The sequence below is a fragment of the Xenopus laevis genome, chromosome 6L (genome assembly GCF_017654675.1).
Source record: "Xenopus laevis strain J_2021 chromosome 6L, Xenopus_laevis_v10.1, whole genome shotgun sequence".
Lineage (NCBI taxonomy): Eukaryota > Metazoa > Chordata > Amphibia > Anura > Pipidae > Xenopus > Xenopus laevis.
In genome coordinates this window covers 63673046-63697626 of record NC_054381.1, presented here as the reverse complement: position 1 = coordinate 63697626, position 24581 = coordinate 63673046, and the positions used below count along the sequence as shown (strand labels likewise).

At 37.3% G+C, this 24581-nt stretch overlaps 1 protein-coding gene across 6 annotated transcripts in view; it reads left to right on the top strand.

Annotated features, from left to right (window-relative positions):
- Positions 1-24581, top strand: part of grb10.L (growth factor receptor bound protein 10 L homeolog) — a 136023-nt gene that overhangs the window by 107499 nt on the left and 3943 nt on the right. For all 6 annotated transcript variants that reach the window (XM_018267563.2, XM_018267561.2, XM_018267562.2 and 3 more), the window contains 10 exons: positions 9203-9318; positions 12326-12400; positions 13329-13466; positions 14765-14875; positions 18170-18268; positions 18519-18596; positions 19220-19336; positions 20816-20882; positions 22520-22607; positions 23566-23659. In XM_018267563.2, the coding sequence (XP_018123052.1) occupies positions 9203-9318; positions 12326-12400; positions 13329-13466; positions 14765-14875; positions 18170-18268; positions 18519-18596; positions 19220-19336; positions 20816-20882; positions 22520-22607; positions 23566-23659 (983 nt within the window). The remainder of the gene's footprint in view (positions 1-9202; positions 9319-12325; positions 12401-13328; positions 13467-14764; positions 14876-18169; positions 18269-18518; positions 18597-19219; positions 19337-20815; positions 20883-22519; positions 22608-23565; positions 23660-24581) is intronic.

Genomic DNA, 24581 nt, shown 5'->3' with positions numbered 1-24581 from the left:
ATTATGTGCAAAATTCAAAGTTCTTTTATTGTGTGTGTGTATATATACACCAACAGGGTCGCACTCTCTTATGTTAAAACTTAGCATTTATTTCAAAAGCAGTAAAAGCATATATACAGTTCATGTGCGATCATGCATTGTATGCCATATAGCAGACTTACCTGTACAGAGTATAGTAGCAGCAACGTTTCGGAAACATCACGTCCGCTTTCTCAAGCCAGTCTCTGTCGTAGCCCACAATCAAGCAACCATTTTTCAGCTCAAGTGTGAGCGGCAGAAGTATTGGATCAAGTATTGAGTCCTTTGATGCATCAAACAAAATCTTACATCCGTGATACTGGAGATTTCTTAGGTAAACTCTCAAACATACAACAGGAGGATGGAGAGTTGTGGTTGGCCACACTTGATGTGACCAGCCTTTATACATCAATACCCCATGTTGAGGGTTTAGCATCAGTGAAGAGCCTGTTACATAATAGTGCACAATATGGCATCCATTATACCTGAATTCCAACAAGTGCCAATGATGTCATACCGTAAGGGAACAACCATAGGTAGTAAGATACTACGAGCAGAAATAGACCACCTCCCAAGAAAGAAACCTTCTTAGGCCCAAAAAAGGAAGGTATGTACAAATGTAAGGGCTGCGCACAATGCAGGTACGTACTGGTTGGACCAGAGTTTAGCGATTCAATGAATAAGAGAACATACAAAATACGGGGTTACCATACATGTGAAACGAATTTTGTGGTATACATGCTGGTATGTCCATGTGGTTTGATCTATGTTGGGGAGACCACCCAAAAAGTGAGGGATAGGGTTTTCCCAACATAGATCAACCATTAACACAAAAAATAAATCTTTACCTGTATCCAGGCATTGTATAGATGCAGGACATTCTTTGGATGATCTAAAGTTTAGGGTGATCCGAGATATCCCACCACCGAAGAGAGGTGGTGATCGCGTTTTGATACTTAAGAAAACTGAGGTTCAGTAGATAGACAGACTGAATACATTGTACCCTAAAGGGTTAAATCGTGATTTTGATCTAGATCTATTCTTATGAAGAAATATACCATTGCAGCTGTGACTTAATTTGTATATCTACTGTTAGGGTTATCAATTTACAATTTTGCCTCTGTATTCTATTGATTGCATATATATCGTCTTTGACGGTTGCTAGGTAACGCTGGGATAGCTATGATGACGTGGATGTACGTGGCCGCTTCCGTGTTTGTGCACCTCTATTGGAGGCGCGTAACCACGGTGACCGGCTACATCATTCCCGTCACTTCCGTCTTTACGCTGAAAAATGGTTGCTTGATTGCGGGCTACGACAGACTGGCTTGAGAAAGGGGACGTTATGTTTCCGAAACGTTGCTGCTACTATACTCTGTACAGGTAAGTCTGCTATATGGCATACAATGCATGATCACACATGAACTGTAGATATACTTTTACTGCGTTTGAAATAAATGCTAAGTTTTAACATAAGACAGTGCGACCCTGTTGGAAGATTTTTATATATGAGCAGAGTTGATTGACTCTCAATTCATTGGGTCTACGCACCATTTCCCATAATATATAGGGAAATCACATGACTTTTTGTCACAAAACAAGGAAGTAAAAATGTTTTTCCATTCTCACTCCTAATTAGCATATGCAAATTTAGGGTTCGGTATTCGGCCGAATCTTTCGCGAAGGATTTGGGGCTTCGGCCGAATCCAAAATAATGGTTCTGGTGCATCCCTAATATATACCTGTATATCAGTACAATATTTTGTAAAGTGACTTTTAGGTCGTATATATTTACTGCAATAAATATGCAGCTCAGAAAGGCATTATGAAAAATGATGAAAAAAGTTTAGTAGGGTAGTTAGGAAATTGGCTTTTGTTATATCCCTACATTATTAGCAAGATGTTCCAATAAATACAATAAAAGTTACATGTTATCTTAAAAAAATAAAAAAGGTTTCTAGTATATAAAGATTAGCAGTATTCTAGGTATACTAGTCTAGTCTAATAGAGTAATACAATATAGATTTGTATAGGACCAATGGGAATTGTAGAATGGACAACCTTTTGTTTATCGAAGGCTTGCTTATACCAATGTTTCCAGTAAAGTACTTAAGTAGGAATCTCCCATAGTACATAGATTATGCTCTGTAAATGATCGAACCACATTCTGTAGCACATGCTCGATTAAAATACCCAAAACCTTAACTGCGGGATATTTCTAAGTAATAACTGAAGCAATCCTAGTCTCTATTAAACTGTGCATAAATGGCTTTAGACGTCCACAGTCATTGGCTACCGTATATACTCGAGTATAAGCCGACCCGAGTATAAGCCGAGGTACCTAAATTTACCTACAAAAACTGGGAAAACTTATTGACTCGCAGCTGCCATAGAGCAGGACATTGAATCGCAGCTGCCATAGAGCAGGACAGGACTGCAGCTTACAATGGGGATCTGTGCAGCAACTGGGATAGGAAAGCTCTGTTATACAGATAGCTAAGGGGGGGGAAGTGCAGGCAATCATTTCAGCAGATGTGCTCTGCTGTACTATGACTTATGTGAGATGGGAAAATAATGCTGCCAGGGATCAGTGCTGCAGGATGGCAGAGCAGAGTGGTGGGAGTTGTAGTTCACATCATAGACCAGGCACTCCACTCATCTCTCAAGCATTCGCTACCTCACATTCACTGTTAGTGCAAGTTGCTATCCCTGTACTTTCTCTGATGCGACAGGGAGTTCACCACATGGATACTGGCAGAGCGGTGAGAGAGAGCAGGAAGGGCCCTGCCAGCTCCGGAATACATTTGATTTACAACAGCAGCAGCCCTTATTGCCGACAGGTCAGCTAGTGAGAGAGGAGGAAAACTTCCTCCCCTGCACATAAATGCGATTGCCCGTGGCGTGCAAATTAGACTCCGATCTGCTTGTTTGGTGACCTTTATAAACCCCTCACAGTTTTTAAATACCTTGGCTAGATTATTTCAGGCACAGGATAGAATTTTAAAATTATCATATAGTAAAACCTACTTTTTCGTTTTCCCAGGGACCGCAAAAAATCCAGGAAGGAAATCACATCCAGGAGAACAAACTATATGGTTATGTAAAAGGGGGGCTTCTCTTATTTACATCAGAGTTCTCTTGGTTTCCTGCATATATTTAGCTTAAGCACTATCAATGTATGGAGCCTGCCGGCTCCGGAAAACGTTGATTTACAACAGCAGCCCTTATTGCTGACAGGGCAGCGAGTGAGAGAGGAGGAAAGCTCCCTCCCCTGCACATAAATGGGATCACCCGTGCCTCTGAGCCTGCATTCACGCACATAGGGAAGAATGTGGGAGGGGACGCAGGCAGGGATGGTCAGCCGTCTCTCTCCTTCAGTATCCAGTGACGTGGGAACTAGGGAGGGGGGACGTGATGAGGCCAGGTAAATAATCGTGCTTACTTCTGCGCATTTGCTTTAGCGATCACTTGTCTGCTGCTTGTACTGACTCGAGTATAAGCCGAGGTAAACTTTTTCAGCACATTTTGGGTGCTGAAAAACTCGGCTTATACTCGAGTATATACGGATTAAACCAATTTAAATCTAATTATACAGCTTTAGAGACCATAATATTAATCTGAGAGGAAGGAACTGAGGATATCTCTTTAAAAAGATTACACACACTTTCATCTTCCTAAAGGTTTTAAAAATTACCATAACATTTTCCGACTATGTTAAAACAGGAAAGCCTTAGTATAAATCGTGGTCCTTTTGTTCAGTGAGAGGGATGTATGAAGGAATGCGATAAAAAAATCTTTGATTGTAAAATCCACTGTTGTAAATGGCGTATAATCTCTGTAAAATGCTTTCAGATATGTTGATGCTGTATCAATAAAGAATAGCAATGATAAATAGTGCCACTCCAGCTTGTTAAACGTAGTGCACATAGGAAAAATAGAATTTATACTCTGTAAGTGAAGGGGAGTCAGTCAGAGGTGTTAACAAGCTAAACATATTTAGGGGGAGTTTAATAGACTTTTGGCCTAGGGGTAGTAATCCATAACAGCCATCAGTAACAGTAATCCAAAAGTTAATGGAGGAGTAATGTCATAAAAGTGAAAGCATTTTTTTCAATTTAAGTTTTTATCGATTGAGCAGGTAAACAATTTCTAATTATAGTTCTGTAGAGAGCCATGAATGGCATTTGACCCGATTCCTGCCTTGTACGAACTAAATCCATTGTATTGAGCACAGGTTTTTTTATTTTTTAAATTGATCTATTATAGAACGGGCAGCTAAAACAGAGCAATACCTACCTGTACTAGAATTAATCCATATCAAATGTGCCCTTTGATTTTTAGGTCAAGAAAAAAACAGATCATTCCTCATAAAAGCTGAAAACTTGTTAGGGAGGAACATTTTATACCTTAAACCCTTTAACTGCCAAGCACATAGGTACTACGTGCTGACAGGAAAATGCTCTTGACTGCCAAGCACGTGGTGCAACTAATTGGATGGGCCCCCAACCCCCTAGGCCACAGGTAAATGGGGCTGTCACCTGTTTTTCATCTGGATCATCGCAGGACCCAACTTCCAGTGCTCCCAGCACCGCCCACTCACTTCCTGCTTTGTGATCCTGAGACGCTCAAAGTTGCCAAAGGTCCTCCTGCGCACAGAAACGGTTAGCACCCTTTCTTTGCACATACATACATTTACACACACTAGGTAGCTTTTTTTTTTTTCAGGCTTTTTTTTTTCTTTTGTACACTCTTGCTGCTTGCACATATTTACTCACTCACATACACACACATTTACACAGCTGTACACACCTGTTTAGTTTTTCATTTTATCATTTTGCCTCTTATTCCTCTAAAAACGGTTGATTTCACAGCATGTTTGGATAAAGAATTCTGACGGCTTACCACGCTGACGGGTCAGCTATTTTGTTATTTTATTGAATTGCCTAATTGTATTTGATTTTTGTGATTTTATTGTGTTTTTATTATTGTTCCTTTATTTTTTTTTTGTTTGTGTCTTTTTGTACTTCCAAAAAAATAAATGTTTTTTGCGGGTCTTTGTACTGTTAGGGGGTCTTGTGGCATATAATACGCAATCAGTGGACTTTGTTCACAGAAGGCAAATTGGCAGCAAAGAAAATTCATATGCACCATTTTTATTCAGGGTCCACACGTGCCAGCTGCTTTGGTATATCTATGCATATATTGGGCATCAAACTTCAGTAGACCCTTAGCATTCATATATATGGTATTTTCCAATTGTATGTAAGAAATTGTGTGCAAATTGCAATATTTTTAGGCGACATTCAGAAATGTCATAAGAATGCTGCCTTTATCATAGCTTTGCAGTGTGGTAGTTTAAAGTACAAAAACATGATTACCCATTTTGGATTTGTCAGAATGTTTACTTATAAATATATGGTTTTCAAGGGTCTTTGTTCTGGGGGAATTGGCAGCCAAGAAAATTCATGTGCACTATTTTAATTTGGGGTCCGGACCGCACATTAGCACATGCCACCTGCTTTGGTATATCTATGCATATTAGGCACCAAACTGTTCGGTAGACCCTTGGCATTCATATTTAGCGTAGTTTCCCATTGTATGTAAGAAATTGTGTGAGATAAATGCTATAAATATTTTTTAGTCTATTTTCAGAAATGTCATAAAAAGGCTGTAAATGTGTTGATTTTGCTGTATAAGGCGTCTTTATTTTGGGGCCTCTATATGCCACATACTTGGGTAAACCGATACACATTGAGAATCAAACTGTTCAGTGGCCCCTGGTGTTTATATTTAGGGTGTTTACCTTGGTACCTAATGATATGTGTGAGATATGATGCTGTAAAGCTCGGAAATGTTATAAAAATAGTCGCATTTAGCAAAGCTTTGCAACTTGGTGCTTTGGAGTAGAAATACACGCATACCCAATTTGGTGGACCCCTGGTCTTCTTATTTAGGGTGATTTATCTGATTACCTTATATGTGGGAGATATGATGCTGTACACTGGAAGCTTTAGGTCTTTTTTCAAAAAATTCACACATTTTTATAAAAAATGTTAACGTTAGGAAAGCATTGCAATTTTAGAGTAGAAAGATATATTTACCCATTTTGGATCAGTCATAATCCGTTCTTTCCAGTAAAAGAGGGTAACAGGCTAAACCTAATATTGGTGGAATGTTTGGCCTTGAAATCAGAAGTATGCAGTTTTGTGGAGTGAAGCTTTGGAAATTTGGTAGTGTACTGCTTGGAGTTTTTGACCTATACAAGTGAGAAATCACCATAGAACTATATATATTTGTTATTGGTACATTTAGGAGACCTATAACTATCCAAATCTGTGTTCTCATGCACCAAAATTCCAACATATTTTGAAAGTTTAGGTTGTCCTGAAAAAAATGTTGTTTTCCTGAGTAAACTAAAAGACCCCCCCCCCCCAGGAAAGGTACCTAAAGTGAAAGAGCGCAAAATGGTCTGGCAGTATTTGTCTGGCCAAATTGCCTTGGAGTGAAAGAGTACTAGAGGGTACAGATATTCAAGATTTTCATCAGATTTTTCATGTTTAATGCTTATAATGCAGGCATTACAAATATATAAATTGCAGCAAAGCTAATTTGTGCTAATGATATATTATCTAGAATGCTGACTCCTCCTGATCATTGACTGTCACTATTGATTAAAGCCAGCAAGCCCTGTAGCACTGTATATAATTTTGTGCCAGGGAATACATTTAAAATGGATTTTAAGTGGAGCATGGGGATACTGAGCTATTCTTGAATGGTTTTTAATTCTTCTCACTTTGTGCTGTCCCATTGGTAAGAAAACTGCAGGACAGATTGCAAAACTATGCAAAAGTTGATGTTGACAAAAAGGTTAATCTATTTAATCATTATTAAATACAGTCATAGGAATTTTGCAATTTTTTTTACTCCAAAATATGCCCTAATGCCAGTGTTTCTGTAATGCTCTACTGAATAACGTTCAGAAAAAACACATGAGATCAGACATTATCTAAGACTATTGGACATAGTATCTTTCCAAGCTGCAGTCAATTAGGAGTCTTAAAAAAGAAATAAGGTTGCTATATGATAGTCCTGCTAGAATTTACACAAATAAACTGGTCTTTGAGCCCTTGATGCTAGGTAGGGGTACCAGACTGGGTATGAGACAGGGATGCCTGCTGTCTCCCTACCTATTTCTTAGCAACATTAATACACACAAGCCCAGAGATCTCATGACTGCACTTTGGGGGGGGGGGGGGACAGAATGGCAGGTGTCCCTATAATCAAATGATGCCTTGGTGGGACAGTCCCTTGGTCGGTATTTTACCGGCCTCGCCGGTAAAAATGATGGTTGATCCCAATGTTATTAATAGGGAAAATAGAATATAGGAAGGCCGGTATCTTTTCCCAGAAAGGTGGTAACACTACTTGGGGCCCTTCTTAAGGTAGTTAAATAAATAATTTAGTAAGATCCAGGGATACAAGTAAATTGGCAGAAGCTTACTCGTAAGGTGACCATAAACTGTTTAAATGGTTCTTCAACCAATTTTCGTGCAATCTGACAAATCTGTCAAATTATCGTGAGGTTAGTGGGGCACCGAACGATCATGTATCTCATGATTTTTGTCCAATATCATTCAGCAAATGGATCAGTCAGGTTAGAAATTTTTCTTGGTCACAGTGAAATTTAGCCATTGTCCTTTTGTTTGCAGGGCCCTCAGTTTTCTATCTTCAACTTAGACAATATCACTTTAAATGGTTGTTTTTTGGACATATTGTGCATTTAAATGATTATTCAGGTCCTATAACGAAAAATTATTTTAAAAATCTTAACATCCATGGCCACCTTTAGGCCATTGAACAGGCATATTTCCCTAGTGCATCTACCCCATACAGAGCTGAAATGTGTGGAAGTATGTAAGTATCTTTGGGTGTGGGTAGTACAGCTTATCAAAATTAAAACCAATTGAACGGTTGATAAGAATTGGCCAACATAGTAAAAATTAACTGAAAGGCAAACTATCCCTTGGAGCCCTAGGATTTCCCAAAAAATACAAAAAACCTTGGCAAATTACTAGTATGTGATTTATTTTTTATATTGGTGCTGTTTACTGCTTTGTAAAACATGTACATTGAAAAGTTTTTGGTGTATTTTCCCTTAAAGGGATTCTGTTGTGATTTTTATGGTGTACTTTGTATTCCTAAATTACTGTTTACACTGTTAATAATTCACTCTACCATAAAAAATGTCATTCCTAACCAAACAAGTATAAAGTTTATATAGTTGCAATATTGGTGTGTAGACAACTATATCAGGTCACTTTGTCTGGTCATGTGCTTTCAGAAGGAGCCAGTGCTGCACTATGGAACGGTTTTCTGACTGGCTATTGTTTCTCCTACTCCATGTAACTGAAGGAGTCACAGTGGGATATGGATTTTTACTATTGAGTGCTACAGGGAGCTGTTATCTGGTTACCTTCCCATTTTTCTGCTAAAGGGCTCCTGGAGGGGGGTGATATCACTGCAACTTGGAATACAGCAGTAAAGAGTGACTGAAGTTTATCACAAGTCACATGACTGGGGGCACCTGGGAAACTGACAATACAGTATGTCTAGCCCCATGTCAGATTTGAAAATTAAATAATTTTAGGCATTTGTTTTTAGTACAAATTAAGCACTTATGTGTATTAATGGATATAAATGCAATCCCATCAAGTCACATTGTATTGTCTGTTCATAATGGTACATTAATAGATCACTGTTAATTAAACATTTGAGCATTTTTTTTAAAGTCTGAGAAAAGTTACATGGGGACAGGAAGAGCTTGTAACGTTTATCAAATTTCAATTATGAACCCGATTCCAACAATCCGCATAACTGTACTTGTTAACAGGGTTAGTTTAATCTGAGTAGTCAACTGGTTTACTATGATCTGGGGCTGTGGGATTGCACTTGTGATCACAATATGCATAAGGCCTAAACTACTAGTAGCAATTGATAAATGCTGCCATGTTTCAGATGTAATCTGAGCTGGAATAAATTCTTACTGGCAAATCATTTGCATCATATTATAAAAAATTTTGACTTTGCAAATTCTCAGGTCACTTCTTTTAACTTTTTTCTTTTAAATGCAGCAAAATGCAACTACTTCAATCCACATGTTCACTCCTTATTTCTTATATTCTAGAAAGATGCCTAGAAGATCATGAAATGGTAGTCCAAGTACAATCCATGATGTCAAGCGAAAGCAAGTTTCTGTTCAGAAAGAATTATGCAAAATATGAATTTTTTAAAAATCCTGTGGTAAGTTTGTTTTATTTTTTTTTTATTTTTCACCATTTACTTAGAATTTATGTAGTACAATAGCAAAATAATTGCAGAAGTTATTGCATTTTCCAAATAACAGTAGAATGAATGAAACCAGCTTGTTGCATTAAAAAGGGTTGTTCACCTTCAAAACACTTTTCTTTCTGTTCAGTTGTTTTCATATTGTTCCCCAGAAATACTTTTTTTTTTTTTAATTGTTTTCCATGTTCTATTTGTTACTGTTTTCAATATTAAAAATTGGTTAAAAATAGAAAGCAATTGAAAGAAATCTTTCATTTTTGGAGAAGTAGCTGAATTGCTAGAAGGTGAACATCCCCTTTAATGCAATCAATTTAGAGCAGTTTGTTTATGAACTTGAAGCCGCCTTCCAATACCAAACACTATTGGTGATCCCCCAAAGGGCTACAGGCATAGGGAAAATTTAAAAAGAAACCCCCCCCCCTCCAGCTTGAACTAGAATAGGTATGGATAAAACGTTTCTTCCTCATAATCCTGTGTTAAGAAGTTGTGATAAGGGGGTCCGTTTACTAAAGTGCGGTAAATTTGACTTTAAGTTTCTGCATGTTATTGCTGCGTATATTTTTCTGCCACAATATTCGTAGTGACTAAGTTTACTAAACAGCGATGCGCTCAGAAGTCATTGTAATCACTTGCGGTAACTACATTAACAAACCAGCTTACGTTAGCGGTAATTTTAGCAAGTTGTGAGTTTTCTGCCAACAAATTAAGTTTGCAAATATTTATGCTATAAAATAGCCTTGTTTTATGGCGTTTATTATGGCATGATTCATGGCCAGATATGTATCTTCAAAACTGCTAAACGTTATAGATATTCTCAACAACACAGTAAACTGATTTTACCCAATCAAACATGTATGTATCATATAAATCCACATTTCAATACACCCAGTCACAAGACTTACCTCCTGCCAATAGAATCATATAAATAAAATGAATAAACAAGTTTTACCAATAAATCTGTGTGCATCATATAAATGTAGTTTAATCTAGGCTGACAAAGCCTTTGGTCCCTCCTAGCCATAATAAATAGTCTTTCAGATGAAAAAACTGCTGTAGTAGCAGACAAGAATAATCCAAAACATCTTTGATTAGCCTATAACTTCTCTCTTCTCCTGTCAGGAATGGCAACAGGAACAGAATGATGGGTAAAACAAAGTATTCTGGGATGTTTCCTGTCCCCTTGAGAATTTTCTGGCTAAAAAATTAATTACCGCCACTATATAGATGGCAGTTAAATTTTGTGAATATTCTGGCTTTAATTATGTCTTTAGTACATTTCGCTGTTCAGTAAACCAGGTATTAATGTGTATGTAGCGTTATTTTCAGCAAATGTGCTAACTAGCGCAGAAAATTCGCAAATTTATATTTACCTCAGGGTAGTAAACTGGCAAAAACATATTCGGCGACAAATTTGTCTGTATTTTGTGCGCATATTTATACCGAGCTTTAGCAAACGGACCCCAAGGTCCCTAAAATGGGCTAAATATACACACTGTTGCAAGTGGGGCAGAAGTTGAAATCCTCAATCCTGAGTTGAGGATACACATTGTGCAAGTTAGACTGTTTGACAAAAGCCTGTATGGGACAATGTCTGTCTGATCTATAAGGGTCTCTCCAACATCATCAACAAAGGCCTGCAAATCTCCTGGCAAGAAAATAGATAATTGTTGATTGTCAAACCTAAAGAAACTGTTGGTGGTTTTTTTTGTGGAGACTTTGCGTCTCAACCGCACTTATTAATAGTGGGAACATAGATTCATATTAAGATAACGTTCATTTGAGGCAAATTCATTGTAGCTTTTCATGGTAAGATATGGGTTTATAGCTCATGATTTTTTTTTTGGGCCTTATGAGAAATCCACACAGTTACATGTATAAGAAGTGTTTTTTCCTGCCTTTGTGTATTTATTTTGAACAATACCTTTTCGACATGAGTTCATTCAGTTGGGCTGCTGTAGAAAAGGTACATAAACTCTATCTGAACTTCCAGAAATACTAATTTTTATTTTTTACACATAAAATGACATAACATGATTGCACAGAGAAACCATGTCTGTACTGCAAGTACCAGTTTCATACCCCCTTACTTAAAGGGATCCTGTCATCGAAAACATGTTTTTTTCAAAACGCATCAGTTAATAGTGCTACTCCAGCAGAATTCTGCACAGAAATCCATTTCTCAAAAGAGCAAACAGATTTTTTTTTTTTATATCCAATTTTGAAATCTGACATGGGGCTAGACATTTTGTCAATTTCCCAGCTGCCCCTGGTCATGTTACTTGTGCCTGCACTTTAGGAGAGAAATGCTTTCTGGCAGGCTGCTGTTTTTTCTTCTCAATGTAACTGAATGTGTCTCAGTGAGACATGGAGTTTTACTATTGAGTGTTATTCTTAGATCTACCAGGCAGCTGTTATCTTGTGTTGGGGAGCTGTTATCTGGTTACCTTCCCATTGTTCTTTTGTTTGGCTGCTGGGGGGGGGAAAGGGAGTGGGGTGATATCACTCCAACTTGCAGTACAGCAGTAAAGAGTGATTGAAGTTTATCAGAGCACAAGTCACATGGCTTGGGGAAGCTGGGAAATTGATAATATGTCTAGCCCCATGTCAGATTTCAAAATTGAATATAAAAAAAACAGTTTGCTCTTTTGAGAAATGGATTTCAGTGCAGAATTCTGCTGGAGCAGCACTATTAACTGATTAATTTTGAAAAAAATTTTTAAAGGTAGTCTACACAGGTATTCATCTTTGAGAATTAATTGGTGGTACATGCTAAACTGACATACATTTTGAAATGCTGGGATTATGCAAGAAGTTTGCATTGAAGCAATGTATGAAATCTTTGGTGGTGATTTTTATATTCATTCACTTTTAAACCAGAGTATATATTCCTTTCTAAACAAAGCCACAGACAATTTGGTGTATGTATTAGACTTGTTTTGAAAATATTTTTGTTACTTTTCAGAATTTCTTTCCAGAACAGATGGTGGCTTGGTGTCAACAATCAAATGGCAGCATTCCCCAGTCTCAATTACTGCAGGTAATGCAGTAAAGGTAGTGTAAATGTAAAGGTAGTTTTAGGATTTTAGGTTCTCTTGTTTTCACTTTTCATTTGTGTCTATACATCTGCACAATTACAAAGCTCACTGTGTTTCTTTAGTTTAATGGTGGTTCCATTTAAGCTGTAATGGCAACACTTGCAGTGGTGAAATGGATCACAAAGCAGCCAGGGCACTCTGTTGATCACTGTTGTATATGTGCTTTGGAGACCTCTTCCATATAACTGAAAATTGATAATGACTTTCAGCAATATAAATTTGCACCAAGATAATCATGTTAAGCTCAGTATATTTGTACTGTAAATTGCACCTGGGTCTGTTTCATATCTTTACCAGGTTGTAGTCATTTATTATGTTCTCTTTGCTCAAACACTGTCACCTTGCATGTTTTTCAAGTCATGCTTTGGGTGTCCGGTTTTTGTAGACGTAGGGCTGTGGCTTGTGTTATGTATATACGGTGCTCTAATATGTGTTATTAATGGGCAGAACAAGGTGGATCACAAAATAACCTTTTCTTTTAATTTTATTTCACATTATTTGAGCTTTTATTTATCATATAACCAGTGCACATCATATTATGTGTTTTTATTTATGCACTGACCCCCATTTAAGGGGGACTGTTTTTTTTAATTAAACTTCTCAAAAGGGCAATGACAGATAGGTAAGGTATAGCCCATTGGTGACAAAGTGTGCTAAACTCAAATGTCACCCTGATGGCAGTTTTAGCCTGTGTTTAACGTACTAAGAACAAGAGTATCTTACTACTTCAAGAAAGCAAAGAAATTCGCATAAGGCAAATCAGTGTGGATTTATCTTTATTTTCCCCTGAATTAAAAATGTTACAACTACTGTCTCCCTCATTCAGTGCACACTAATGCAGTTGTGGTCATTTTGTTTTTCCTCTCACAGAACTTTTTAAATGCCAACAGTTATCCTGAAATTCAAGGCTTTTTGTATGTGAAAGAGGTGGGCAAGAAGTCCTGGAAAAAATTATTTGTGTGTCTGCGACGTTCAGGGCTTTACTGCTCCACAAAAGGAATGTCAAAGGTAACGGTTTCAGTCATTTTTAGATTACCACTTACCTATCAATTTTCTTTGTTTTATTCCTTAACCATGAAAAAGAGTTGAGCTTATTGATGTATATCATATACTATTCATGTTAGAACTACGGTTAAATGTGAAATGTGATGTGAATCGTGAACGATGCATCAGATTTGCTATTTTTGTTGTTGAGGGTCCTCAACCTGTTGGTTGTGACGCAAAACTGGCACCTATTGTTTGGGGTTGGTCCAACTGAGCCTCGTTAAAGGGACATGAGCTCATTGGAAAAAAACAGACATACATGTTTCTACACGTTGAAAGTAAACCATGATACCATTTCACAAACATCCTTAGGCTTACAGAGCCCTGCAACCTCTCCCTTGATTTGTTTACCCCAACTCCTGCAACCACCATCACCAGCAACTTTTGACTATTCTTAAGCCCAGTGATGCATTGTTTTTTGTTTCTTGATTAATAGAAGAACCTGAGAGGAAGTGCTAAAAGGTGCCAAAAAGCCTTTCCATTATGCATTAAACACAATCATCGCTCTTGTGCCAATCAAGATTTTGCTTTTAATCAGTTGCCCAGTAAATGATACATGCTGATCAGTAGCTATAGGTGACTACTTTGCACAATGTACAGGTATGGGACTTGTTATCCAGAATGCGCAGGACCTGCGGTTTTCCGGATAATGGATCTTTACATAATTTGGATCTTTATACCTTAAGTCTACTAGAAAATCATGGAAATACAATAAGATGGTATTGCTTCCAATAAGGATCAATTATATCTTGGTTTGAATGAAGTACAAATTACTGTTTTATTATTATTATTACTACAGAGAAAAAGCAAATAATTATTCAAAATTTGAATTATTTTACTATAATGGAGTCTATGGGAGATGAACAAACAAAGTACTGGCACACAATAGCACTTGCAATAGGGGGTATCCCCTACGTGTTTTTTTTGTGTCATACAAAAGTTCTATGGTAGACGGCCTTTCATAATTTGGATGTGGATAACGGGTTTCCTGATAACGGATCCCATACCTGTAATACATATCCTAATAGAATCATACCTAAAAGGGATAGAACTGTGTCTAAAACAAGATTGAGCAGAATCTACAAATAGGATCAGTCAGTAGCACTTTTATAGAATTTAAGGAAACCCTCCAAAAATTCTGTTTTTATCTTCACATTTAAACTAGCCATAAAACAAAGCCACAAGTTTTTAGTGACCATTAAAAAGATACAGGCTTTAGAATTATTTTCTTAAAAACTTTAACATTCCTTTATTTTACACAGGAACCAAGGCACTTGCAAGGAATCTCAGACCTAGAAGATAGCAATATTTATTCACTGATAAGCTGCAAGAAACTTTATAATGCACCAACCGATTTTGGATTTTGTGTCAAGGTAACAACAGGAACGATGTGCATTACATCTACTTTTGCTTATTAGTATTATTATTTTGTAGTATTATTCTTGGGCCAGTCCATCTCCTATGACATGACTTTAATTTTAGTTTGTAAAAATGCATGAATATAATGTGTGTCTCCAAAGTAGAAATAATCCTAGGAAGGAGCACGTGTTTTGCTCCAGAAATTTCCATTGTCATGAAACACATCCAACTGTTATTAATTACAAAGGTTTATAAAAATAAAACCTCTCCAAAAATGCCTAGGGGGAGGCGAAAGGCTTTATAGCCAGCCAGACTTCTTAAGCATCTTCCAGAGCTATGAGAGGGTGGGATAGAAACTAATAGAATAAGAAAGTCTGGAGAGTCTTTGCAAAAGTGTGTAGTTTTATTTATCGCACTACATGTTTCGGACCCATCTGGTCCTTCCTCTGGTGCATGTTACAAACAGTGACAAAAAACAGCTTTTAAGCACTCCATTACCCATAAGCCCCACGTGACTCTACAGCTCCATCTTGTGGCCAGTAGACAATTATACAACAGTATATTTTACACATGAATACTATGTAACCATCTATTCATTTGAAACACCAATAACAGTTCAAGTATTTTAACGATACAGTTACAATTTTGTTTCAACAGCTTTTAGATAGTAGTAGGTTATTCTCACCATAATAATTTAGTTTTAGTGTTCATTGTGTCAGTGCCATCTTGTTCGAGACAACTGCAAAAAATATACATTTCGTTGTTAGAAGTTTATAGATTTAAAACAAAGCAATTTTTCTCTTTACAGCCTTTTAGACAAATTCACAGAAGTCATTTTCACAAAAAACATTTGACTCCATGCTTCATTAATCCCGAATGGTTCTATACAATTCAATCTTTCCATCCATCTAGCCTCACTTTGTAACAGTATTTTCTTCCTATCCCCTCCTCTCAGGGGGCGATCAATGTGTTCAAGTACCATCCACCTGAGGCTTGCTGCATTATGTTTAGCTACAAAGAAATGTTTTCCAACAGGTGTTTGAGTTTTCTTTTCTGTTTGGTTGTAAGAAGTGATAGACCTTTTGTGTTCTCCTATCCGAATTTTTATATTTCGGGAGGTTTGTCCCACATAAACCATACCACAGGGGCATTTTAGTGCATATATGACCCAGTCAGTATTACAAGTGGAGTAGTGTTTTATGGGAATTTTTTTACCATTATGTGGATGGGTGATGTAGTCCCCTTTTATTATGGAGTTGCAGCAACTACAGTTAAGGCACGGGAAAGTACCATTTTTTGGGGTGCTCAGGAACCTTGTATTTTGTTTTTTTACACAAATGTCGGCTTTAACCAGATGGTTAGAGATGTTTCTCCCTCTCTTATAGGAAAAAAGCGGTTTCTCACGAAACAATCTCCCAAACTTATGGTCTTTACTTAAAAGCGACCAATGTTTTCTTACAATGCCCTCAATTGGTTTGCTTAGTGCCCCATACTCTGTTACAAATGGGATCCTTTTGTCCCTTTTAGGTATTCTTTTTTCTTGTAACAGTGCTGCCCTTGATACTATTAGCACTTCATCCCTTGTTGTACACAATTTGTCATAGGCATAACCTCTTTCAGTGAATTTTTTTTATCAATTTGTTGGAAGCTTCCACATATTTTTGATCATCAGAAGCTATTCGCCTGATGCGTAGGAACTGTCCTTTTGGTATGCCTTTTATTGTGTTTGGGGCATGAAAGCTATCTGGCCTAAGTATATTGTTCCTCTCCAGCGGTTTATTATACAATTCTGTTGTGATTTTCCCTTGTACGTTGCTAACATTCACGTCCAGGTAATGTATGCTGTCCTTGCTGTACTCAGCTGTGAATTTGACAGTAGGATGTTGTTCATTTAGGTATACCAGGAACTCAAGTAGGTGGGTTTCACTGGAGTTCCAAATTATGAACACATCGTCCACAAATCTGAAATAGCATATAATGTGATCCCTGTATTTTGTGTTTTCCAAAATCAGTTTTTCAAGTATGCACATAAAAATGTTTGCATAGCTCGGAGCTAGATTACTTCCCATGGCTGTGCCTTGGGTCTGTAAATAATAGGTCTCGTCAAACCTGAAATAGTTTTTCCTCAATACTAGGGACATAAGTTCTAAGAGGAAGTAGACCTGGTGGTGGGAAAGCTTCTCTGTCAGTAGCATTTGTTCAGTACAATACATTCCCTCCTCATGTGGGATTGAGGTGTACAGGGATTGTACATCCATGCTACAAAGTATCCATTCAGGACTAATTCTACCCAGTGTCTCTAAACGATTCAAGAAATCGGTAGTATCTTTTAAGCACTGTGGTATTTTGTCCACTATGCTTTGGAGAAAAGTGTCTACATATTGTGATAATGGTTGAAGCACTGATCCCATACCTGATACTATTGGGCGTCCCGGTGGTTTCTCAAGCTTTTTGTGTACCTTGGGAAGTATGTAGAATACAGAAACTAAAGGTGGCCATAGACGTAACATTTACGATCTTTCTTGGAAAATATCTTTCCAAGAAAGATTGTTCGTTTCAATACACACGTGTAGAGCTGTATCATTAGATATACAGGTAGAAACAATAGAATTCTACGTGTATCTGACGATTCAGCACTAACAATGGACGATCTTTGGGTGCTTTCAAAGGCACCCGATAAAAATTTTCCGTCCAGCCTGATGGACTAGCCGACCGATATCCAAGTCTTCAGCCGATATCGGTCGGCTCTTTTCCCACCATATACGCACCGAATATCATACGAAAATTTGTTTTGTACGATATTATCTGTGCGACTATCTTAATGGCCACACTTTTCCTCCACCCCCAGATTCTTCAGAGCAGAGCCCTAATGGGTCAGATACACCCTCAAAATGCAAGTGACAAAACAAAAAGTACATTTTAAATAATTAAAAAATAGTGTTGTAGGATTATGGCCCTGACCTTCGCTGGAATGGAAAAAAAGAAAAAAAAAATGATAGTTCAGAAAACTGATGACTGAAGACAACAACTTATTTTATGTTATATTAATAACTTAAGTTACAGCTTAAGTAAGTCTGCCTATTATCAGATGAGCACCTCAACCCTACTTAATACACTTGCCAAGAACCAATAGAATGAATGAGGGGAATATGCACGACCTTAAAATATAGATGGTATTGTTCTTTCTGAATTTACATGGGGGTAGTAAAAAAAAAAGTAATCTAAAAGCAAACTGTGTTATGTACAAGACCAGTTTTCTAATTTAGAGAGAGCAATTGTTTTTTTCATGTTTTTTTTGTCTTTTGCAGCCCAGCAAAGTGAGAAATGAGGTGAAGGAGCTGCGTTTTTTATGTGCAGAAGATGAACAAAGCAGGACCTGTTGGATGACTGCATTTAGGCTTCTCAAGGTACACAGTCAGGTTTAATTGCCGAGGCCTGTTGTTAAAAACATGGAACCTTCTCTGCACATTTGACAAAAATTAGTTTTGTAGTAAACTGCTGTCCTATAATCCTGCTCCACTCCTAAGCATTGTACTTTAACATGATCATGTACAGCTGAAAATAATGTCGTTTGCAATAAGTGTCAACCTCACAGTCCTGAGTGTGTTGTATCTTCATTTTAAATCTTTCTAAAATAAAATGTTTATTCTTTTGCAGTACGGAATGTTGCTTTATCAAAACTACAGAATTCCTCAGCAGAAAAAAAACTTGCACACAAACTTTTCTACCCCAGTGGTATGTGTCTTTATTATTCTATAGTCATCGCTATCTAAATTCGATTTTTATTTTATAAATGACAATTTCCTCCGTTATATGCCTGGTAACAAAATGGGTCCGATGTATTCTTAATTTGGTGTAATTTACGAAGCAAATTCCATACCACCTGCCCAATCACTTGAGTACTGAAAATGTGTATTCCGTTTATTACATATTATGCTGTTATTTGTAATCTGAATTCCTTTAAATTATAACCTCATAAATGTATTCTCCTGACATAGAGACTTTCATAACACTATTGCTTTTCGTACAACTTCAAAACCTTCAAAACCTCATAAACTGTCACTTCTCCGCTCTTGAGAGTGAAAATTGTAAAGTGCACTTGGATTTGTAATCTTTTAGCACATGCCATTAATAAAAGATAAAGAGTTAAGATGGCCATACGCTGTCATATTTGGGCCGACTCCTAGCCCAAATCAGGGTGATTCAACCCAGGGCCAATGATCAATATTTGGGCAGATCCATTGACCACCCGTGCATGACCACCTTTGGGATTAAGTGTTTTGATTTCCTGCATGCTTCATAGAGATAGGTCTCTAAGATACTGATCTAATATATCCTTTTGATGTCTCTCATTTCAGAGGAGTGTATCGGAAAATTCCTTAGTTGCAATGGATTTCTCTGGGCAGACTGGAAGAGTTATTGAAAATCCAGTAGAAGCACAAAGTGCTGCTATGGAGGAAGGTCATGCTTGGAGGGTAAATATTGATTTGTAAGCACTAACACATGAGTAATATTTCTAGGTGAAGTAAATAATAAATGGTGTCTTTCCCCAATTACTTGAATAAAAGTTGGCTCATCCCTAACAGGCATACTTTTAGACATCATCTTGAAATGCTAATAGTAATTAAGCATGTTTCGACATTAATGTTAGTCATTTAAATCAAGACATTCCAGAGTAATTCTGTCATAATTTGTCGATCTTGAGCATGGAGTGCATTTTTAGGCATCTATTTAAAAATATCCCTGCTCTGAGCTGTTTTTCTTTTCTAAATAAATGGATGCTTTAAGTTGATGTTAAGTATAGAAAGCTGCTGGCACATCTTCCAAACCGGGACTAGTCCCTATGCTTTAATATGCTTTATTTTGTAGATTCTTGCATTGAAATTAATTTTTCAAAAGAGCAGATTTTTTAATATTTCATTTTATAATTTGAAATGGGGTTAGCCATGTTCTTAGCTTCTCGAGTGCCCCCAGACATTAAGCTTTCACTTAGCAGGTGGCAGGGCATATAGTGTACAATACTAGGAATGTAAGGCTAGATAGGGATAACTTTTTCTAAAGAGATAGATATGGAAAACTCAAATAGAATGTGGGAGGGAATTCCAGAGAAGGGATGGAGCTATAGCAAAGTCTTGAATATTTGTGCATGAAGAGGTAATGAGTGAGGTGTTTAGAAGCAGATTGCTAGAAGATGGTATTTCATGAATTATCAGACTGTCAGAGGTCTGTGTTACAGCTGTTGTGGAACTACAGATTAAGCATACGCTGATTGGGTGATCCTTGGAGGTCTCTTTTTTTTTTTTTTTTTTTTGTAGCCTGCCAATCTTTGACTTTTGTGTATTTTGCCATTTTCTTATACTTTAGTAACTGTTTCAGAATATATTCCTAAGGGTTTTTGTACTGTTTGCTATCTGTTTAAAAGTTAGAATGGAGGGGACAAGAAAGGGGAAAATTGATGTCCAGTTTTGCAATCTTGTAAGCAGCAAGGTACACTTACCAATATTAACAGGGGGTCCAGGTGCTCAAGCCCCAGACCTTCAGCTTAGGGAGGTAATTTCATACATTTGTGTTCAATTGTAAGCTGGCTGGCACAGACCGGACTTCACTCCAAAATATGATGCAAATACAAGTAATTTATTAAATATCCCAAAGGGTAGCCTTGTGTGTTTTGTGCCTTGTGAGCACTTAGTCTGTTTAGAAGTGATCGCTTTTGCAGCTATTTCTTATCAACGTTTCAGATTTTTTTATAGGTTAACATAATTATAGGTGCAAAGTTTTCACCTAGTAAAGTAACCATTGGCATCCAATTAGTTTTGCTTTCTGGTGACGTTTAAATGCAGTCTGTTGCTTGGTTATTAGACCACATGTACACTTTGCAATGCTTATTGCTATCCTTATAGTCTTGGAGAAATGTAGCTCACGCATTTTTTTTATTTTATTTTTTTGCTTTACAGAAACGCAGCTCACGTATGAACGTACTTAGTAGCCAAAGTCCACTTCATCCTTCCACACTAAGCACAGGTAAACAACCCCTGGACTGGTCTCCAAACCTTAAAAGGAAAGGTTAGGTTTTCATATGCTATGTTGTTGTGTAAAAGTTATGTGAAAGAATAAGAGGGTATTCTGCAAAGACCCTATTTATCTACAGGTTTATACCTGGTTTACTGAGTCACCTGTGTTTGCAGAAATTGGTCTGGAAACCCTACTAGTTTATTGGGGGCTGTAAAATGAAACTTTCCTGTATACTCTTACCTAGCATAGCTAATGAGAGGGAATGTTTCAGGATGAAAATAAAAAGCAGGCCAAATCAAATGTGCCAGCAATGTTAATTGTTTTGTTGATATATGTACATATACATATAACAAATATTTGTTGTTTTTGTCTGGGCTACTAAGAGACATTTACTCAAAAAGTTATGTCTTCTATTGCTTTCAAGCTGTCTAGCGTGATCACTCCTGTAATATGTTTACTGGCATCTTGTTAGCAGCACAGAAATGTGACCCTGTAAGTCAAAAGGGAGTGCAATAAAGCAAATGCGACATCAGTCATTTGCTTTCCATTTTCATGCAATACCCAATAGCAGGGGTCCCCAACCTTTTTCCACCTGTGAGCAACATTTAGATGTAAAATGAGTTGGGGAGCAACACAAGCATGAAAAATGTTCCTGGGTGGTGCTAAATAAGGGTTGTGATTGACTATTATTAACCCCTACATGGACTGGCAGCCTACAGGAGCCTCTGTTTGGTAGAACACCTGGTTTTTATACAACTAAAACTTGCCTCCAAGCCTGGAATTCAAAAATAAGCACCTGCTTTGAGGCCACTGAGAGCAACATCCAAGGGGTTGGGGAGCAACATGTTGCTCACGAGCTACTGGTTGGGGACCACTGCCCAATAGGATAAAGCCCACCCACTGGGTGTTATACCCGAATCATGATCCCAACTCTGCCCTTATTGGGGCTCATTAATGTAGTGCAGGTTTTTCTGATATGCAGATCACTGTTAGATTTGTGTGCCACAGACTTAAATGACATGTGCATTTCAGTCCCAAAAGACTAAAATGCACGTTTATAATTCGAAAGCCACCGTTCACTAATGGTAACGGGTAGTTTCCATAAACTTTAATTTCTCTGCCATCATAGAAAATGCCTATTGTGTATATCTGTAAGGGGCTAAACATCAGGAGCAAGTTGAACTGCATAAAACACAATAAGCTAGTGATCACAAACAAGATGGACAATATATATATATATATATATATATATATATATATATATATATATATATATATATATATATATATATATATATATATAGGGCTGTCCGTCATTTGAGAGCAGGCTTGTAGATGGGATACACCTGTGCTTTTTCTTTGCAACACAAAACTGAAAAGGCCTAAACATGGCTCCAAGTTTAGTAGTAAGAAAAAGGTAAACAAAATATGTTGAATAATGTGGTGCTAGCTTTAAATGAATACAACATTGTTTTTGGTTTCTGGATCATTTTATTTCTCCTTTAAGTAGTAATCTGTTCTTGTATTTGTAACTCTGCTGCCCAAAGAGTTACAAGAGTTTTTAGGTGAAATGGGATTTATATGAAAAGTTTGGTAAAAACTATAAATGTACATCATTTTGTAATCGTAGTCTTCCTTCTGTTCAGTAATTCATAGGACACAGCATTGGTTTCATGGCAGAATTTCTAGAGAGGAATCGCAAACCATCATTAAACAGCAAGGGCTTGTGGATGGGTAAGATACTCGTATTGCTGATAAATGCAAAATATTAAACTGTATATGTATGATTTTATAAATGATATAGTTGTACATCTGAATGTAGAATAAGCCAGATACAGTATTAACAGGAACCTTTCGACCTACGGGCAAAACATTCAGATTTTGTGCAATTCATTATTTTTTTCGGTTATATTGTTTGTTCTGCCCAGTTGAACAAAGTCAGCCAGTATAGTCAAATAAGCAAACGTCTGGTCATCTTAAAGGGCTTCACTTTTTTTAGTTCCATTGTTTTCAAAGATAAAGACCTTATTCAATTGTTATCTGTTTTTATTGGTAGCCATTTTTCTTAAATTGAAGTTTCATTTTCACCTCCAACTCTGAGAGGGAGGGAGGGTCTCTGACTGTAAATTGTTTGCTACATTAGATGATGCATTTCTTAGTTTTGGCTCAGCATAATCCTTGAGTTTGTTTTTGAGTTTGATTCATTGTTCAGATACAAAAATGAAGGTTACTGTGCTGTACATGTAAGTCATCATTGGATTGTTCCCTTTTCAATAGATCCTTATTATACCAGCACACACAAAATGTGACAGATGCTGAATGGAACCAAATCGATTCCCTGGCCTTACCAACAATGCATATTTTCCATGTATCTTCACCAAAGCACAAATAGGTGTTTCAGAATTTCCCATTCACGTACTGGTTTACCAATGGTCTTCAAAACATACAGAGTTGGTAAGGCCTAAGGACAAGATTGTAAACATACAATATGGGCCAGACTGGTGTGAGCCCACTTTTTTTATTTTATTTTTTACTTTTGACATTGGAGGGCCCACATGTTTTTTGGCTTGATTTTTTTATTAGAAACCAGGTTTGTTAATGTTTCTTTAAATGGGTATTCCTTGCACAACAACTTCCTTATCTTTTCCTTACTTTAGGTAGATACTCAAAATCATTTTTTTTTCTGTTTTAGACTTTTCCTTCTAAGAGACAGCCAAAGCAACCCAAAGGCTTTTGTGCTTACACTATGTCATCACCAGAAAATAAAGCATTTCCAGATTTTACCAGTGAGTAAATTATAAAATGTATTTATAATCATCATTTGACATTCTTTTACAATAGGCACATATCTGGTTTGTATTAGTTTTTCTATGTAACATGACAGACTTGGGCATAAAGTCAATGAGTGGGGTGCCACTATTTGCAACTGAATTTTACAAAGGAGTTGCCTTTAGAAGGCACTTTCACACGATTATGCATGTACACTGTTACAAGCAGAGGCTTCAGCTTTAATTCAGTGGTATTTCCAGAAGTTTTTTCTTCTGCACTGGAGAATTGTTTTTGCATGGGTGAGAAAAGCATCCTTTGTGCCAGTACTCTAAGGCAACGACACGCGTGCATTTTGTCACTACAAAATGGCAGGAAATACCTTGCCATGGAAGCTATTGAGAATTGGCTATTCTAAAGGTGGCCATACACAGGGAGGTCCGTGGATTTCTCCCCGATATGCCCACATGGAGATTGGCGATATCCGGCTGGGCCCAACGATTGGATCAGAATGGAGGCCATATGGGCAGTTGGATCGCGGGACCACATCAACGAACAGATGTGGGTGCGATCAGATGGGATTTTTTACCTTGCCCGATCGGCATCTGCCTGACCGTCAGATATCACGCCCGTCAGACAGCTCCACACACGGGCCAATAAGATGCTGACTCCTATCAGCCTGTGTATGGGGGCCTTAAAGGAAAACTATACCCCCAAACAATTTAGGTCTCTATAAAAAGATATTGCATAAAACAGCTCATGTAAAACCTTGCTTCATGTAAATAATCCATTTTCATAATAATAATATACTTTTCTAGTAGTATGTGCCATTGGGTAATCATAAATAGAAAATTGCCATTTTAAAAAATATGGGCCGCCCCCTGGGATCGTAGGATTCACGGTGCACACAAACATACCAAACAAACCATACATGTTAGGTCA